The sequence below is a fragment of the Arvicola amphibius genome, chromosome 3 (genome assembly GCF_903992535.2).
Source record: "Arvicola amphibius chromosome 3, mArvAmp1.2, whole genome shotgun sequence".
NCBI classification, from domain to species: Eukaryota; Metazoa; Chordata; class Mammalia; order Rodentia; family Cricetidae; genus Arvicola; species Arvicola amphibius.
The window spans coordinates 78,174,557-78,194,985 of record NC_052049.1 but is presented as its reverse complement, the minus strand read 5'-3'; the positions used below and the strand labels follow the sequence as shown (position 1 = coordinate 78,194,985).

General features: G+C 41.0%; 1 protein-coding gene across 1 annotated transcript in view; it reads right to left on the bottom strand.

Moving 5' to 3' along the window:
• Positions 1–9,278, bottom strand: part of Trpc6 (transient receptor potential cation channel subfamily C member 6) — a 122,062-nt gene extending 112,784 nt beyond the window's left edge. The window contains 1 exon segment of the mRNA XM_038322772.1: positions 9,112–9,278. Within this exon segment, the coding sequence (XP_038178700.1) occupies positions 9,112–9,278 (167 nt within the window).
• Between the last annotated feature and the right edge of the window lie 11,151 nt (positions 9,279–20,429).

The following is a 20,429-nucleotide window of genomic DNA, read 5'->3' as shown; positions in this document are numbered from 1 at the left end:
CCTGACAGTGGAGAATCTCTCCAGCCCCTCACACACTGTCACACGCCAGCCAGTTTCTCTGACACAAACTTCCTGATGGCCAGAAGCAGTCTCTACACATTTCAGAAAAAGAGCACTTTGTATCTGTAGTTTCTTTTTATTTCTTATTTTATTTTAAGAATTGTAACATAATCCTTTTCCTCCTTCAAAAACCCTCCATATTCACCTACCTGCAGTTTTACAAATTGCCTATTTTTTTCATCAATTGCTGCATTCCTTTATGAATATACTTAAGCATAATCTGCTAGGTCTGTATAATGTTACTATATATATATTTTCAGGGCTGACGGTTTGGTGTTGGATAACGAATTGCTGTGCTCTTCCCTGGGAAGACTATTCCTTCCACTTGCAGCATTCCTTAGGTGCCCGCAGTTCTTAATGTAGGGTTGAGGCCTTGCCACCTTTCCCAGTTCACTTTAGCTGTCTATGCTGTTGTACTGGTTCAGTTCATGTCTAGACAGCCATGTTGGTGAGACTTTACAGTGTAACTTCTGACATTACTAGGATTCCCAGTCTTACAGAAGACTCCATGATGCTCCTGTGCAATGTTCTCTGAATCTCATGTGGGGTGCTTTGTAGATGTATTCATTGGAACTGGCTTCACAACTCTGTAGTTTTATTGGCTGTGGTTTTCTGTCATGGTCTCCATATGCTTCAAAGAGAAATTTCTTTGATAAGGGAAAAGGAGTCTATTTACCTGTTAGTATTAAGACAAATAGGGTGTAGTTAGGGATTCAGTTGGTTTAGTAAAGTGGTGGCTATAGGTTCTTCTCCAAGATCCGTGACCTCACTAATGCATGACTGGCTAGGTTTCCAGAATGGGGCATGATTTCCCTATTATTGAGCAAATCTTAAGCCCAATTAGAGGGCTGTTGACTACAACCAAGATATGAATGCTACTATTGCACCGTTATCATGTCATGCTATTCATTGTTGTGGTTCACACGTATCATATCTGGGTAGGACTATTGTTTGCCTCTCTCTTTTGAAAGCTCGCAAGGTACCTTCTGGTGCCATGATAGCCACTCCTCAGGGAAAAGGCTGTCAGGACAGTTCCAGCTCAGGAACCTCTGGGCCTTGTAGCTGAAGTACATGTGTCTTCAGCAAAAGAGCTTTTCTTCTAAATCTGGGGGAAGGGGTGGCAAATGAAGTCAATAATCATACCTTGTGTGTTTTAGGAGTCTCTTGGACAATGCTGTATCAAAAGAGGGCATCTCATGCCTAATTTTGGAGATTTTGTTAAGTGGTCTTCGGTTTTCAAAGGGAGCTTTGTCAACCCAGATGAGAAATTTTTATTTAAACTATATATGTATGTTTCTGCATAATGCCTGTAACTTTTAGAGAGTTATGATCAATTTGTGGGTCTCTGTTAAATTTGCAGGTTATCTATAGAAAACTTATTTTGGTATACTAACTCTCCTTGGTGAAAAAGACTGGCCATATTTCAAACCTTCATTTCACTCCTGATGGAACCAATGGTGAAGGAGTCTTTGGTTCCTTCCTTTATTCCCATTTGGCCACTGCAAACTGAGTAATGTTGGGCGCATCCATCAGCCTCTTATCTGTGGGCTCTTTTCTTATCAGTAAAATAAGAATTCTGAATGTTCACACCTCACAGCTTGTCTTCCATTTGAATGACTTAGTATCTATGAAGCATAGAAAAGCCCACAATAAATTTTCTTACTAGGTATAATCAAACCATGCCAACAGAGACGACTAAATAAATTCCAAAGTTAATTAAAGGATGGGAGAGTCCAGGTTGACCCTGACCTTCAAAAATGAATAACACTGTGATAGGAAGAAAAGGCCAGAGTCAAATCGCTGTGCAGATGTCTGGTATTTTTCTCTGTCTTCTCTTCTCACCTGCGTATTATATGGATGTAATAAGCATAGCACAGGGGTCTTGTCTCAGTATATTAAAACTACTATGTGACTCACCAAATTATCTATGGTGAGAGGGAAAAGGCAGAATGGACAGAAAATGACATGCTGAACCTCTATATGAATACAGGATAATTGTGTGGGGTGCTGAGAGGGTAGAGGCCCCTGCCAGCCCTCTATATATGTGCTCCAGATGTACTTTTGAGATATATTGGGTTGGGCTCATGTGAAACTTAACAGCCTTGTAACTTCCTGCTAGTTTCTTAACATCTGTACATTTCACCATTGCTATTTGTATGAAAAATAGATAAGTGGCTGCTATCAAGAGTCAACTCCAATTGTACAACTAGACAAAGACTTACTACAGAGTAGGTATCCCAAAAATGAGCTCCTCAGATGTATGGAAATGGTTTTGATTAGCTGTCTGTAGAAACAGAAACATGTTGTATTGTATATAATTCTTCTTAGTATCTGTTCTACTCTTCCCAGAACTTCAATTAGCTGAATTAGAGGCCAGTTGTGCCACAACCATGTGTAATGGGAGAGCTGGAACAATTGTTCATGTTAGAATGCTATTCAGTCAATTTCAATGGCAAGTCCTGAGAAGCATACCAAATTTTAATGCTAGAGTTTAATTGAAATATGTTGTATAGATGAAGAGGTCCACTTCTAAACCAAAAGCAATCACAAGTGGTAATTTAACTCATTGGATCCAATTATATCTAGCAGGTTAATGAAACAGAGAAGAAAAAAAGAGTGAGCTCAACAGAATGTCCTTTTTATGATTTTTATTCTCTAAAAGTCAAATCGCCCTGAGAAGTTACTTCTAACAACTCAGGGAGGATGGCTGTGTGGAAACAAACGAAGCACTGCTTCCTGAGAAGAACACGGCACTCTACATAGGCCGAGTGTGAACCTGTAAGCGCATCTGAGGACATTCATCTCCCCGTGCTGGCACCCTAAACACACGTTTCCCGACAGCCAGTGTTTCCCAGTAGTTATTATTTTAAACCATGGGAAGTTTTGAAATAACAGGTGTGTCTGTCATGCAAAGTACTCTCCCTGAGGTCAAAAGTGAGACTCTCTTGTATGTGCTGTAATGGCTGGGGGTGAGGTCCTCCTGTATAGTAATGGCTGGGCTGGGTGGGGGAGCTGTTTCTAAATGAAGCCGGGAACCAGAACCAATCTTGACTTCCACACCTGCTTTCCCGTTAAGGTGCAGCTTCAGAATGTAGACTTTTCACCATTAAATCATGCGGAATAATAATAGCTGATGTGCATCAATATTTCTTTATATCTCTGCATTTGGAGTATTATAGATTATTCTATTATTGTATTTTTATTTTTATTTTATTATTTATTTATTATTTGATTATTTATTATTATTTATTTATTATTTATTTATTGTTATTTTTATTTTATTATTTATTTTTTTATTATTATTATTATTGTATTTTTAATTTTCTTTGTTTTTTCCCAAGGATTATAGTTTTCAGTAAGCTATGGCAGTACACAACCGTCATTTCAGCACTCAGCAGGTTAAAGCGAGTTCAGCCTGCACAACACTGTGAGTTCAGTGTTAGCCTGGACGAGCAAGTAAAGCTCTGTCCAGAAAGAAAAAGAAATTACATTTTTCACGGATAGATGATCTACTTGCCTCAAAGTTCAGTCTTTAATGTTACTCTTGTCATTTCAAAAGACATAACAGATACTAGAATTCTCACTGAATTCAAGCAGTACCTATATCTTTGTTTCCCTATATAGGATTTAGAAAATGAAATTAAATATCTCTTGGGAGTTGAAGAAACGACATACTGAGTAGAGTGTTAGTTCTGCAAATGAATTCAGATCCCCAGAACCCACGCCAAAAAATAAAAACAAAAATTCAGGTATTGTTGCATGAATCTGTAAGCTCAGCCTCAGAGGTGAAGACAGGCTGATCCCAAGAGCTCACTAGCCAACAGCTAGCTGAAAGATAAACATATGGTCAGTGAGAGGCCGGGTCTCAGTGGAAGAGTCAGTAAGGAAAGGACCATCCAAAAAGATAAGTCCTTCTCTGTCCTAGACATGCACCCATAGGGACACAAATCTTTAGTCTCATGCAGTTACCATGCACATACACATGCATGCACACACGGGCACACGTGGACGCACACACGGACGTGCACACACACACATAAACATACACACAATTATAATTAACTTTTAAGATAGAATTGCATTATTTTTTATGGTTATATCCTCACACTCATATGCACAAAATAAATCAATAATCATTGATGTGGGAGAGTCTTCTGTTTGAGTTGATTTCATTGGCTAATAAAGAAACTGCCTGGCCCATTTGATAGACCGCCCCTTAGGTGGGTGGAGTAGACAGAACAGGAAGAGGAAGTGAGGTAGAAGGATCAGTAAGATGCCACGCCTCTCCTAAGTTAGGCAGACTGCCGTGCCTCTCCTCAGAGAGAGATGCCAGATGCGATGAAGCTCCAGCCCAAGATGGACGTATGCTAGAAACTAAACGGTAAGGCACCACTTCGTGGTGCTACACAGATTATTAGATAAGGGTTAATCAAGATGTGAGTAAGAGGCTGAAAATAATGGGCCAGGCAGCCTTTAAAAGAATACAATTTGTGTGTTGTTATTTCGGGGCATAAGCTAGCAGGGAGCCAGGAGCAGGGCAGGGCGAAAAGCAGGCCTGCCCAAAGCCCTCACTACAAATCATGATTTTAAAAACTTTTAAAAATGAAACTGCAGTGTTTTCTTTTCCAGATGTTCTGTCTGTTGCTTCTTTTGTAGAGGTCACCCCTGTTCTTCTAAGCCTCGCTCTATCCTAAAGGTTTGACATTTTATACACACCAGCTTTACACCTTCCCCCTAACTACACTGCTGCTCTAGGTTCCTAAGGAATTCACGCTGCCATCATACTTGCTACTTTGTGGATTCTGCTGTTAGCTCACTCTCTCCAAGTTAACTGTTTCTGTGTGCTTGGTCACTGGCTGTAGGTAGCCTATTTTTAGCAGCCTTGTTCTTGGATGAATCTCCTAAGCAATCAACATGGAGAGGACACTTCCTTCTTCATGCTTTAGTGATTTATTATACTAAGACCCCAAGACTTGAAGATCCCTAGGCCAACTAGGCACACAAAAGTAAAAGCTCACATAGCATGTAGGCTCTTAAATTGAAACTCTCAAGGGGACTTGTCTTCCTGGCATTTACCATAAACTCTGCCGGTGGCCATTGTTTGCCCTGACCTTGTGCTGGTGGGCATCGTTTGCCCTGATTCTGCTGGTGACATTATTTTTTAGCCTAACTGCTTAGTATTATGAGAGTATTGGTTTCATTCAAGACATTTCTCAATTCTAGTTCTCTGCTTCATTTGCAGATAAGACCTTTCCCACACTGTATTCTTTCTAGCAACTTTATTCTTGACACATAGCAATCACTTAAAATTTTTGAGCAATTTAAATAATGTTATTGTTTTGTTTCATAATAATTTTGATCAAATCCTGGACTTTGGGGATGTAAGTGAGCATCTTACCCCAGCTGCCAAATTACTAATGGTTTCAAATTCTTGAAAATACATTATTATGATGTACTGGCTACCACAGGGTATTTTTCACATTTATTTTTGGAAGGTTCATGAACTCCACAGCACACATACAAAAGTCAGAGGACATCTTTCCAGAGGCAGCTCTCCCCTCCCACAACGTGGATCCTGGAGCTCAAACTCAGGAGGCAGTAAGTGCCCTTACCCCCTGAGCCTCCATACCCTGTGCTACGATAAGTTTTTGTTGTTGCTTTAGAGTTACTTTATTGGGTTGCCTATAGCTTTAGTTTGTCGTACCTTGTCATTTTTTCACAATCTGAACAGTAATAAGTAACAATTCAATAGTTTATAACTCAGTGATTAATGGAACTGAACCAACTAATCTCTACTGCTTTGCAAACCCTTAACATATGTGCGGAGGCCTGAGATTCTCCCTCAGCTTCAGAGTCACAGATTAGAGAAACTTCTTTAATAAAAGAATTCTTGGCTTCTTGTCAGGACATGGGACTTTCTTGTTATTCATCACTGAAAATAGATTACAATAGAATATAGCATCTGCTTCCTAATTGGAAGTTAGAAAAGAAGGCACCATGGATCCTTCTTTCAAAAGTGCCATCTTTAAGATAATAACCCTTCACTTACCAAGGTTCAAGAATGTGCAATTGTCTTCCACAAGATAATTTCCCACAATCCTCAGCAGGAAAGACTCCAAAACTATGTGTATAAACATTCTTTTTAAGACAATAAATATGAAAGAGAATTTCTTAGTGAGAGGGTGAATGTATAGCACAGAAACAGCCATTTACAAAACTCCGGAATCTTACAGGGAAATCTCGGTGATTTGAGAAAATCTTGTACCTAAAGTGTGCCAGTGATTGCCACAATTACACCAGTACACATTCCACTCTGAAAAAAAAAAAAAACCTCCCATCCCAAGTTTAAACATCCATGAAGTGTTCATTTGTACTCTGTACCAAGGGAAGTCAATTTTTTAAGCATTTTCTCCTGAATCACTTTTATTCAACTGTAAAATATAAAAACTTTGTCAGAGAAGACACTGGATGAAAAATAACCCTGAACTCTATGGGGAATGATAAATATGAGGAGACAGTCTTTAATTCTGGAGTGTGGTTAGTCTCAACATGACTCAGCGAGTGTCACCCATCAGGACCTGAGCCCATCACCAAATTTCTCTGCATCTGTTTCTTGCCTATTCTCATGTAGTCTGAGATTCCTACACTGAAGGAGAAAACACTTTTGCTCCAAGTAGTGTATGTCTAGAGTTCTCCAAATATATAATCGTTGAATACATGTTTTTATAAATTACAATACATAATAGTAACTCAAAGGCCTTCATGATCTAGACAGTAAATCACATTCGAAGGCATTATGAAAAGTGTCCAAATAACTTGGAGTTCTTACTTTATTTAATCTCACTGCTAATAATATAACCACAAATTTTAAAAGCAAATCACTTTTCTTAAGACAAAGAAATCCATTATAATAGATTGTAGAATAAGAACATTTAGTTAATGAGATCCTCTAATTTTTTGAAGATGCAGATAGTTATCAAAACACTTAATTTAGCCAATAGGAAATGTTACTAAATAGCATTAGAGCTTGGTGAAAGTCAAAGCAAAGTCTCCCTGTGCTGCCCAGGCTGGCCTCAAACCCAAAGCCTTGAAGTAGATAAGGTTATGCATGGGCGTCACCTACCTGCCGTGGCTTCAAAGCAAATTTGCACACAGCTATGTTCAAAATGCTAGCATTTTATATCATTATTTTTCTTGCCATTCATCTTCTTGCTTTTAGTGTGTACTCTGTCAACAAACCAATACAACATCTCCACAGACTTAGAAATGAAGACTTTCCAGCTGCACCTAAGACCCAGGAAACTGAAGTCTTAGCAAAACTTCTGGATAGCATATGCCCATAAAACTGTGAGAAGTCTGGGTCTGCCATAGGAGACAGAGCTTTACTGGGCTGGGAGACCGACCTACTGCACAGGCATGAGGACCCTAGTTCAGACCCCAGCACCCAGGTAAATACTTGGTTCAGGGGCATATGTCTGCCAGTCTAAGTAAGAAGGGTGAATCCCAGGGTCAGTGAGAGACCCTGTCCCCAAAAAAGTGATGTGCAGAACTGTAAAGGAGGACATTCCGTGTCAATCCCTGGCCTCTACACACCAACTGTGGGCAAGCGCACACACACACACACGAGCACACACATACACACAAGCACACACACACACACACACACACACACACAAGCACACAGACATATACCACCCCTGCACACACAGAGGGAGGGAGGCAAAGGGAGAGGGCAGGGGGAAAGGGAGAGATTTATAATTAGGCAGCAAATATAACATTGACAAAAATGTCCTAAAATTCGCTATTGACGATGACTACAAGACATAAAGCTACCACATGTGCGATGCTGCACTGGACAACTCAAGAGGCGAAGTTTACATTGTCTGGATTGTATCTTAATTTTTCAGACATGGAAAGAGGGTAGGTTATTATAGATGCTTTCGGCTTGCACAGCACAGATGAATGGAACCACTTCCAACTTTTTTTTTCATCCTGGAGAAAAATGTAGATGCCCCATTTCCTGGGGCTCAGTTCTCACCAGGAAAGTAAACCACAGAAGGCCCTGGTCACTGCCCAAAATCCAATCTGTCTGTCATGAGGGTCCCTCAGTCCCCGCTGAAGGGATAGAACCCTCCCTTCATGAGAAGGGGCCACCAAACTGAGAAAGGCTTCCCAGAAAACAGCCTGACATGACCATGACAGGCCAGGAAACCTGGGTACTCAGTCAAGCAAAGATTAATCAAAGGTGCAAAGAGCCTGGAATACTATCTGCCTGCTGCACATGTGGTCAAAGTCGGGGGTGGGGGAGGGGGTAGAGAAGGGGGTGGAGACTTTGTTTCTTGTTTCTCCACTCTCTTGTCTGCCTTCTGTCCCTTACCACCACTGTCACCAACCTGCAATTTGAGGATTTTGTTGTTGGTTGTTGTTTTTAAACTGGCTGTTAAGAAACCACTAGTAAGGAGCTCATTCTTATTATTCTTCTGACCCCTAACAGGCTTACTCTTGTCCTGCCAAGGATACAAAAAACCTGAACGGGTCTATTTCCCTGTCTTAATCTCAACTCCAGGGTAAGAAGGAACAAGTCTGGCCTCAGAACTTTGCTACTTGCATTCTCCCTAAGTAACCCGAGGCAAGACCAGAGGATAAGGCATCGCTGGAGAGTGCACTAGCGAGTTCCTTCCGCAAAGTGCATTCAAAGATCCTGAGTGTTCATTTCATCTCTCCCACAAAGACTGAATTGCTGGAGCAAAGCTGGAACTCGTTCTGGGTGTAGATCATGCCTGTTGACCAGTGCCACAGGGTGGCAGGGACTGTAAAAACCTGACCAAAGATAGGGTCCCCTGTGGTGACCTGGCATCCCACCACAGGTGGTGAAGCAGGAACCTGGCGGGCTCATTCTGTGGGTGAGCGCACCCCTTAAGTGCCATCAGCAGCCAGCCCAGTCCCATAGGAGCGCACGTCCCTGGCTGTCTGGATGTCTGGAGAGACATCGCTGGTGGGACACGCGCGGTACCCACTTTTGCAGCCCATGCCGCCCGCACCCGCACTTACAAGCTGGGGTAGTAGCCATAGGGTGGCAGCGGGAGCTGCGGGCAGCCGTTGTCTCCCAGCTCGTCCATCAGCAGATAGTCCTGGCTCTCGTTGCGCCGCGCACCGGCTCCTGGGGCTACCAGCGGAGACCCGCCCCTCCGGGCCACGAACCCGGGGCTCTGGCTCATGGCACAGCGCCCAGCCGGCCTGCACCAAGCTCCCTCAGATGAGAACCTGGGGAGAAGGGGCCGCGTCACCTACCGAACTGGCCCAGAGCAATGCGCTGCCCGGGAAAGGAAGATGAGGAAAGGGATGCAAAAGCCGGGCTGGCTGGGCTCTGCCAGTGGCTTCCCTGCCCGCCAAGGGAGAAGTAACTATTTAGGGGGTTGGGAGCAACTGTCAAGGGAACCTTGACCTGAGAGCATCTGGACCGCGCCAACAGGCGCCCGGGCTCCCAGGCAGAGGGCACAGGCGGGGCCTCTGTGGCAGCCGCCAGGGAGAGCAATGAAGAGTTACTATGTCAACCGCGACTCTCCCTCCAGCCCTTGCCTCCCGCATTCTTCCCCCCACATCCTCCGTCACGATCCCCACCTTTAAAGGGATCGAAAGAACGGTCCAGAAATCCTCGGACCTCTGTCTGGAAGCCACAGCTAGCAGGGCCAGAATAAACCTAAACTAGGCGGAGCCAGGAGCGTTCTTTATTTGGGGTTGGGAGGGCTAACTGCTCCCAAAGTAGGTTTGTTAAGTAACGCCAAGGGAGGGCTTTCTAGGAAGTTTCTTTTAAGTAACACTCAAAAGACAGGCTCCTCTCCTTTTTCCACACCGCCTTCATTTTCTTGGGATGTTTTTCCCGTTCCCAATCTCCAAAGTAATTTGGACTCCGCTTTGAAATGAAGAATCGTCTGCGTTCCCACCGCCAAATGTTTCTGGTTCCTGAGAAAATCAGCAACAACATGGGCATTTTCCGGTGGTGCCTGTTTGTTTGAGGGAAAAGCCTCCCTTCCGTAATTCGAGTGCCAGAATTGTGGCTCTGCCTCGTGTGTTTTCTCCAACGTCCTAGCTGCTTTTAAGGCTTGTTTTAAAACTCTGATTAATTGGCATACATTTGACAGGCTAAAACCTTCTGAACAGGAACGTATAGGAATTCTCTCAGCAGTTAAAGTGCTTGAGTCAAAAGTATGGGGACATAAATCGGGGTCTCCATAATGAAGGACATCTCTAACTCCAGCGTTGGGGAAGAAAAAAGGGTCGCTGAGGCTTACTGGTCAGCTAATCTAGCCAAAATACAAGCTCCAGGCTCTGTGATGTCTCAAAACATCAGATAAAGAGTTCGCAAAGACAACTTAACTGACCTCTGACATCCACATGGGCATCCAGAGCCTCCCTGTGCCTGAACTCTTAACTCAGGCACGCGCGTGCACACACAAACACACACACACACACACACACACACACACACACACGCACGCACGGAGGGAGGGAGGGAGGGAGGGAGGGAGGGAGGGAGGAAGGGAGGGAGGGAGGGAGGGAGGGAGGGAGGGAGGGAGGGAGGGAGGGAGGGAGGGAGGGAGGGAGAGAGAGGGAGAGAGGGGGAGAGGGAGAGGGAGGGAGGGAGAGGGAGGGGGAGGGAGAGGGATCAGTATTTATAATAGTTTATTTAAGAGAAGTCAATTAAGAATCCATTCATTCATTCATCGTACTTAATGAATGCCAAGTGTATACCAGCCAACATTTTAGGATCCAGGGGCTCTTATGAAAGAGAAATGATGATTAAATAAGTAGAGTGTGATGCTCACACTTCTAAAGGCTGCCCTTGGAAGCCTGAGGCAGAAGATTGGAAAGGGTTGAAGTCTAACTTTGACTGTGTCTGAGTTCCAAGCCAGCCTGGGTTATAGAGTCAGACTCTGCCTCAAATATATATAAATTAAAAAGCAACTAAAATTTACAGAAATTAATTAGGTTGATGTGTTGGTCCTAAGAAGATGATTACAAGATGGCTCTCTGAGATGCTGTTAACTGATTTGAAACACATGGCCAGGAGCTAGCCATGTTAACAGTAGATATGCTTTGTATCTGAATTGAAGGAAGAGTGGGCAATAAGATGAGTATTGGGAGTAACAGCAATGCCAATCATATTGAAAGGCAGAAGGACCAAAAGAGGTTATAAATCAATAAAACATTGACTTTGCCAAACAGTAAGAGTGGTGGAGAAAAAGCACCTAGCTTTGTGTTTGGCAAATCTCCTGTGAATATAAAATGTCACCCCTAGAAGCCTCCTATGTTAGAAGTCTTGGTATCTGGAGTGGGAGAAACAACTCAGTAGTTAAGAGCACTTGCTGTTCTCTGGAGGACCAACGTTCAGTCCCTAGCACCCACATCAGGCAACTCACAACAGCCTTGAACTCTAGCCCCAAGGAATTCAATGCCTTCTTCTGCCTTCTGTGGGTACTGTACAAATATGCATGTATAACACACACACACACACACACACACACATACACACACACAAATAAAATAATATTTTCAAGACTTGATAATGCCCTGTTCAGAGGTGGGGTTTGGGGATATAATTGGATCATGATACTCTGACCTCGTGTGTGTGTGTGTGTGTGTGTGTGTGTGTGTGTGTGTGTGTGTGTGTGTCCAAGAACGGACTTGAAATTTGAGAGGGTTACTGGTAGGTGTTGGAAAATTCAGGTGGAGTGGAGTCGGAAGAGGTGATGTGTGGAAGGCATGCCCTTGAGGGTGTATCTTGTACCAGACTTCTTTCTTTCCCTGCTCTCCTCTTTCTTCTTCATGGCCATCATGAGGCAAGGCAGCCTTTTTATCACTATGGGTTGAGAAACATGGAGCCAAGTAAGCATGGCCTGAAACCTCTGAGATGGGAGCTAAAGTGAGTCTTTGTTCTCTTCAATTAGCCTCTCTGGTATTTTGCTACAGTGGGAGAAAGCTGATCAGCTATCACAGTGATGTGGGATTTTCTCTTTATTCTAGGAATATGGTTTATGGCCATTGGTTATTAAAGAAGCTGTTTTGGCCAATGGCCTAGCAGAGTAAAGCCAGACAAGAAATCCAAACAGAGGTATAGAAAGAGAGTAGGCAGACGAGTGGGGTATGAAAGAAAAGAAGGTCCTGACCCATAAAAATTGCATCTACCCTGAGGAACTAACCTAAAGCAGGTCATTCTGATTTAAGAGCTTCCTGTTAAACTCTCAATATGTGAAAATGATTTAAAACTGTAACTGTTTTTTATATGGTTATTATTCCCAACCAAAAGATTCTGTTTGAAGTTTCTTGGCTTGTGGTTATTCTAGATTGTTATGTTGCTGTAATAAATGCAGTGACCAGAATAAACTTAGGGAGGGGAGATATGGGACTTCCACTTCCACAGGGGATTCACTTTCACTGAGGGGATTCAAGGGAGGCAAGAACTAAACCAGAGGCAGAGGAGGAGTGCTGCTTATGGCTTGCTTTTTGTGGCTTGCTCAGCTTGCTTTCTCATATAGCCTGGGACCACCTGCCCAGGAAAGTACCACCAACAGAGGACTATGCCCTCATATGTTGGTCACTAATTAAGAAAATGTCCCCTACAGACATGCCCACAGGGCAATCTGATGGAGAGAATTATTCACCTTAGGTTCCCTCTGCCCAAATGACTCTAGTTTGTGTCAAACTGACAAAACCTACCAACATGGTGATCATTGTTATTGATAAGTACTCAACAGCTTTGAGACATAAATAAATTAATGAACAAATGTCTCATTAAACAATGTCAGGTAATCTCATTAGAACACCAATATGGGAAACAGTGGAATTGGTGATGCAATGTGCAAACCTACTCTGCTCAACTCAGATTCTGTAAACTGAAGCAAAGTTAGAAAAATCCAAAGTTGGTTGTTGAAGTGTTAGGTTTTGCTTTGAAAGAATTCCCAGGGAATGTGTTTTGTTGTTGCAGTTAGTTGAGCTGTTTGTGCCTTTTCTCAACACTGTTTTTCATTCACACATAACAACCTTCACACTGAACAAAGTTATTAAATTTATACTGTGACATTAATTTCTCATTTGGTAGAGCAAAATATCATTTTTTCTCTTATTTGAAATATAGTCAACACTAGACCAATATAAAAGCTTTTCTGTGGTAGGGGGACAGGGGTAGATAAATGAATCAAGGGTTCAGAGAGTTTTATACAATGAAATAGAAGATCATGTGATGTTTGAGTATGAAATGTCCCCATAGGCTTATATTTGGGATCTTTGTGATAAGCTGATAGGCTTTGGGGGACAGGATTGCGTGCTAGAGCCCCTGACTTACTCAGTAGACTAATTCTTCAGTGGATACAAACTCTGATGGCATTATTGGGAAATAGTGAAAAGTCAAATGAAGAAGCCTAGTTGGAAGAAGCAGGGCACTGTGTTTGGGGAGTTGTATATCTTCCAGTCTCAGTCTGGTTTGCCTGTACTTTTAGTCTGCCATGGGATAAGCAGCCCCTGTCACATGCTTTTGTGACCATGATGTTCTGCTTTATCACAGGCATGGAAGCAACAGAAGCAGCCATGACAAGTAGATTGAAACCAATAATATTATGGATGGAGATAAAACTTTCTTCTGATTTAGTGTTTGAGTAGTTCATCCCAGCAGCACAAAGTCTAACATAGACAAACAGATAAGAAGGACAAAGCCCTAGGTTTATGTGTTCCTTTGTGGGAGCTGGGGATAATAGCTCAGAAAGGCCCCTATTCACAATACCCCTGCCACAGTCTCTTTAGTTCTGGGAACAGATCTGCACACCATAGCATATGACTTAGCCTCACTAAGCTGGGTGATATCAGATATCATTTGATGGTACATAATGGATTATTAAACTGTGAAGTTGTGATTGCTGAGGGCAACTCTGTCTCTAATGTCCCATATTCTATGTTCAGTATTTAGCAGTCCTTTCAGGGTTAATCCAGTGAAAAACAGGAGAGAAATCCTTCCCCACCAAGTACTTCTGAATCATGTATGAAATATTGAGCAGATCTGGAAAAAAAGAAGAAAGTTAGAACAGAAACATCTCAAGGAGAAAAAATATTGGATGAGAGAACTATAGTGGACATTTTAATTCAAGCCTGTAGTGTGTTTTGGTTGTAAATGCTGAAACATGAGGTTCAATATGAGTCACATATCTTGAGAAGAAACTTTGCCTCTGTACACATATTTGTCCTATATGACTGATTTTACAAGAATTGACATTACAGGGGTGGAGAGTGCTTGCTGCTTTTCCAGAGATTCAAGGTTGGTTCCTAGAATCCACAAGATTTGTTGCAGAGTAGGGCTTCTTGTTCATCCTGGCCACCTGGCTAGCTTAGCCCTGAAATAACCATACAGAAATTGTATTAATTAAATCACTGCTTGGCCTATTTGCTCTAGCCTCTTACTGGTTAACTCTCACATCTTGATTTAACCCATTTCTATTAATCTGTATATCGCCATGTAGCAGTGGCTTACCCGCAAAGATTCAGCATGTCTGATTCTGGCGGCGGCTCCATAGCATCTTCTGACTCTGTTTTCTTTCTCCCAGAATTCAGTTCTGTCTTCTCTGCCTACCTAAGTTCTGCACTATCAGGCCAAGGCAGTTTCTTTATTCATTAACCAACGCAAGCAAGACACAGATGGAACTCCCACATCAAAGGATCATCTTAGAAACACTGTAACTCCAGCTCCAATGTATCTAACACCTTCTCTGACCTCTACAGTCACCTGCACTCACAGTCACACTCATGCAGTAATGCAGACGTCAATGAAGTTCATACTGAAATATGAAACAAAGTGCAATGCTACATTATTGAAGCAATTGTGAGACAGAGAGAGAGAGAGAGAGAGAGAGAGAGAGAGAGAGAGAGAGAGAGAGAGGAGATCTTTTTACTTCTGTGTTTGGTTTAAAATATGACATACTATTTTCTTCATGTGTCCCATCCTACATGATGTCAGAGAATCAAGTACATAATTATGTTTGAGTATTATTTTAGGTTCTTAAGTCCAACTACAAACAATATATGAAAAACTAATTTCTGATTAAATAACCCAAATATAAATGATACCAATGTAAAAATAATGACCTAAAGTTGTTAAAATGATATTTGTGTGAAAAATCCATTTTAATTCAAACAAAAGGAATCAATTAATATAAGACCTGAAACATTGAAAGCACTAGAGAAAAATATGGGAGAAATATTTCACAACATAGGCAAATGTCTTTCTGAATAGATTCCAACAGCAAGGAAAATAATAGTAATAATTGGTAGAGAGACAGTCTACAGAATGAGAAAATATATTTTCTGAGTATTTAGCAATGGGGGATTAATATCTAGACTATATAAAGATCTCAAAAACATCAAAAGATCAAATAATCTAGTTGAGAGCAGGCAACTGAATTAAACAATCTTGAAATGTAGAAATGCAAATAGCCAATAGGTATATAAGGAAAATAGATAACTTCCTTAGCCATCAGGGAAACATGGATCAGAATTACATGAAGTTCTCCTTCATCTCAGTAGCAAAGACTTTCATCAAGAAAACAAGCATCAGCTGTTTCAGAGGAACAGAAGGAAGGGAACCCCAAAAACCCCAATACATTGTTGGCAGCAATACAAGGCAGTCCATGGAAACCAGCAGGAAAGTTTCTCAAAAACTAAAAATAAAACTACGACACAATCTAGTCATAGCCCTCCTGAGCACATCAAAAGTCATATCCATTAGAGATTCATGCACACCCAGTTCATTGTAGCACTATTTACACCAGACAAGTCATGAAAACAATAAGACATCCTTCTATGGATGAATAGACTTTTGAAATACGATACACACCCACATGCGTGTGTGTGTGTGTGTGTGTGTGTGTGTGTGTGTGTGTGTGTGTGTGTGTTTGAATAAGAATGGTCCCCATATATTTGAATGCTTGGCCCGCAGTTGATGGAAATATCTGGGAAGGACGAGGAGGTGTGACCTTAATTGAGGAGGTGTGTTACTGAGCGATCTCAAAGGCCCACACCATTTCAGATCTCTCTCTCTCTCTCTCTCTCTCTCTCTCTCTCTCTCTCTCTCTCTCTCTCTCTCTCTCTCTCTCTGCCTCATGGTTATTGACTCAACATGTAAGCTCTCAGCTACTGTTCCAGCATCATACTGTAATGCTCCTGACCATGATGGTCACGGACTCTACAACACTCTGGAACCATTATCCCCAAATTCTTTTATAAGTTGCCTTGATCACTGTTTCTCTTCCCAGCAGTAGAATAATGGCCGAGATAGTAGACCTTGAGAACAAAGCCATGCTGTCTGCAGATAGAGGAACAGAACAAGAAATCATCATGCTAAGTAAAAGGAGCAGTGGTCTGCCAACTCTGAAATGCCCAAATTTGGTGACTATTCTGTTCTAGCTTCAAATACAACTGGTATAGATTCATCAAAAATCACAAATAGATTTGTCTTTGAGAAGTAGGCAGGTTCTCAGCGAACCTTCTGCTGTGATGGGGTAGGAGGTGTTTGACGTGTTATTTCTTCTGCAATTTCTATTCTGAAACAATTTCTAAGACAACCATAGAGACATATCTAGAAAATAAAAGGAACTCATGCTGTTCATTTAAACTTCCCAATTGTTTATGTTGTATACCATAAGTACTACAGCGTCACATCTCTATAAAAAATAATTAGATGTTTTCCAACCCATTTTATAATAAACGGAAACTCTCTAATCTTTTACCTTGAAAGCCTTCAATGTTAATTACCTAAGAACAAGAATAGAAAAGTCCTGACTGGACTGAGATGACGTTATGAGCACTTCCTGCTCTTGCAGAAGATCTGGATTTGGTTCCCAGCACTCACAAGGAGGTTCACAGCTATTTGTAACTCCAGTTCATGGGATCCCACACCCTCTTCTGAACCCTCTGGGTACCAGATACACATGTGGTGCACATACAAACATGCAGACAGAACACATGCATAAAAAAATAAACAAATAAAATTTTTGAAAAGAATAATTAGGTACAACTATCAAAGTCAGCACTGTATTATCTCATCTGCTGATATCCAGTCCTATTTTTAAAAATGTTTTAATAATGCCCTTATTGACTGCCTTAACCTTTGGTCCAGTACAACCTAGGCTCATAAATTGTCTTTAGCATCCATGATTTTTGATCTGGATGTTTCCTATTTTACTTCAGTGCGACATTGGCCTTTTTGAAGGGTTCAAGTCAACTGTTTTATAGATCTCTTTAGTTGAGTTTCCTTAATATTTTATCATTAGATTGAGAGTTTGCATTCTGGATAGAGATATCACAGAACTCATGTCAGGAAGAATAGGATATCAATTTGTTTGTGTTTAGTAACATCAATTTTTGTGACAGATAATCAGTTTACAAGATGGTACTTTGAGTCTATGCCCTCATGAAACTTTTCCCTCTTGTTTTAGCATCCATTGGTAATTTTTCCTGAATCATACAATACTAACACAGCAACAAAATGGTAATTTTTCTTTCTTCTTACTGTTTTTAATGTTTGTGTATTCATTTCTTTGTTTGGTTATTCATTTATTGATTGGTGAGGGTCTCACTCTGGAGCCCAGACTATGTCTACTCAGGTTGGTCTCAAACTTGCAATCATCTTACATGTTTTTCAAGTACTAGGATCAAAAGTTTGTTCCACCATGTCTGGCTCTTTTTAAAATTAGTACATGTAATATTCACAAAAGCCAATATATGGAAAATAGTGATGTTTCTAAAATCATTAGTTTCTTGTTGGTTAGCCATTGTAATAGATCACCTTTTCTTACCATTTGTTAATTTATTTACTCATTATGACTTCGTGAATGTATTTATCTTACTCAAAAGGCTATCCACTATCATCATAGGTTATTTTGATGTTCAAATGGTTCTAGATTTGATACTTTTAATCTGCTTCAAAAAATCACTCTATATTAGTTCATTGAGATCCTCCTCAATAGTTCTAATATATAGTTTTCCACTAAGTAAATGAGGAAGTTATCAAGTTAGGAACTTAAAATTTGACCCATCATCTACTTTTAAATAAAGTTTTATTGTCACACAGCCATGCACATTTGCTTGTGTGTCCTTTATGGATAATTTTGTGGCACAAGCACAAAGTTAAGTAATTGCAATAGAAACTCTGTGAGCCAGAATTTCCATGGTCCTTTAAGAGAAGCTGGGTGTCTCTGGGTAAAACTTTAATCACAATTTATAAGACAATATCCAATGTATTAGTACTAAATATATATCTATTATATTTGACCTATTAATTATGGCAGTATTGAGTTAATAGTGGGTGGATGGCCTTGCAGTAAGACTGATATGTTCAGAGTAGGTAGCGTTTCTTACATCTGAAACTCCTGTTCCTTGATAGCTTTGGACAAAATTTGCCAATTTCATATCGGAAATTTTTCAATATCTCTTGTGTAAAGTCCCAACAAAATACCTATTGTTTTACTAAGTACAGCCCCACAGTTTCTTGACAATACATTTACTTTAAACTATTGCTGTTTTTCAGATAAAAACATTTTCTCTCTAACCTATGCATGAGTTCTGGGCCTTGCTCTGGCAACTCGGTGTCACCACTGTAACTGTTCAATAGCATTGTCAATCTGTCACTGCTCTGTTCCTTCTATAGCTTTCTTTGAATACTTGTTGATTATTTTTTTTTTTTTTGGTTTTTCGAGACAGGGTTTCTCTGTGGCTTTAGAGCCTGTCCTGGACCTAGCTCTTATAGACCAGGCTGGTCTCGAACTCACAGAGATCCGCCTGCCTCTGCCTCCCGAGTGCTGGGATTAAAGGCGTGCGCCACCATTGCCCGGCTTGTTGATTAATTTTTATTTTAATTTTAACTTACAAAGAGTTGCTTCATTATGGCATTTTTCAAACAAATTTTGCTGCTGTTTGTTTTCTCCTCCGCTCCTGGCTAGGATGTCAAGTAGTCAACGACTCTCGAAATCCCCCCGGATGCTGCACAGAAAGTTCAAAACAGAACCTACTATGAGACCTGGCTGTGCCACTCGTAGGCGGACATCTGAAGGACTTTCCAGCACACCCAGAGATGCTTGCCGCTCATGCTTATTCATGCTTTAACTCATAGCACCCAGGATAAGGATCCAACTAAGATACGATCCACCAACAGGGAAGAAAAATACAACAAAATAAACAGCAGAATTGTATTTAGTGCTAAGAAAAATGAAATTCTGATAATTGCAAGAAAATGAGCAGAACTGGAAGACAATATAATAAGTGAAGTGACCTACCCTCACATTCATAACCTAACTTCTAAGGTTTCTCCGTGTGTAAATGAATTATTGTGAAATAGCTAGGAGGCCAAAAGAAACAAATAAAGTGTTAATAATTGGGGTTTAGCAAAAAGTTCATGTGACATGAATATTTTTAAAAAGGCAAATAGGAAGACAAAAGGGAAAGAAAAGAGGAATGAGTGGAGATAAATATTAGTAAATTTTTAAATAAAGAAGATAATAAAGATAGAAGAAAAGACTGCTTTATCTTGATTTCTACACGTGTATGTATGTGCATACATGTACTGTACATGTTCATGAGCATGTACATACATGAATTTGCAGGTGCATATGCCATAGGTGATGTCAAGCATCTTCCTCAATCACTCTCTACCTTCCTTTATGAAGTAGGGTCTGTCACTGAGCCTGAAATTCTCCAGTTTAGCTCAACTGGCTGGCCAGCAAGCCCTGAAGCTCCTCCCTGCCTCCACCTCTCCAGTTTTGGAATTTGATTTTTTTTTCCTAAAAATAGATCATAACTTCCTCACCTTATAGTCATTAATTGACTTGTACTGTTTTAGAGACTTGAGGAGAGTTGAATTTTTTTATTTTTCTTTTATGTACATTCTGGTGTTTTGCCATGGGTGTCTGATCCCCTGGAGCTGGAGTTACAGACAGTTGTGAGCTGCCATGTAGGTGCTGAGAAAAGAACCCAAACCCTCTGGGATGAGCAGTCAGTTCTCTTAACAACTGAGCCATCTCTCCAACCCAATAAAGCAGTGAATTTGGTTGAACTTATGTTGTAAACTTTTTTTTTCTTGAGTGGCAACTCAAATCTCAATCCCGTCTTTTGATATTTGGTACTGCTGCTTGGTGTCTGCCCCAGTCAGGCACAGTTCATGCCAGAGACTTGCTTGAGTTTATTCACAGAATTTGGGAAACATTTCACTCTGTTGATCTTCTTTAAACTTCATAGTCATCAACAATCTATACGGATGATGAATTTCCACTGAGACTTACACCCACCCTGTCCTCTGATGAATTATAGAAGAGACAAATGCCATGAGGTCAAGG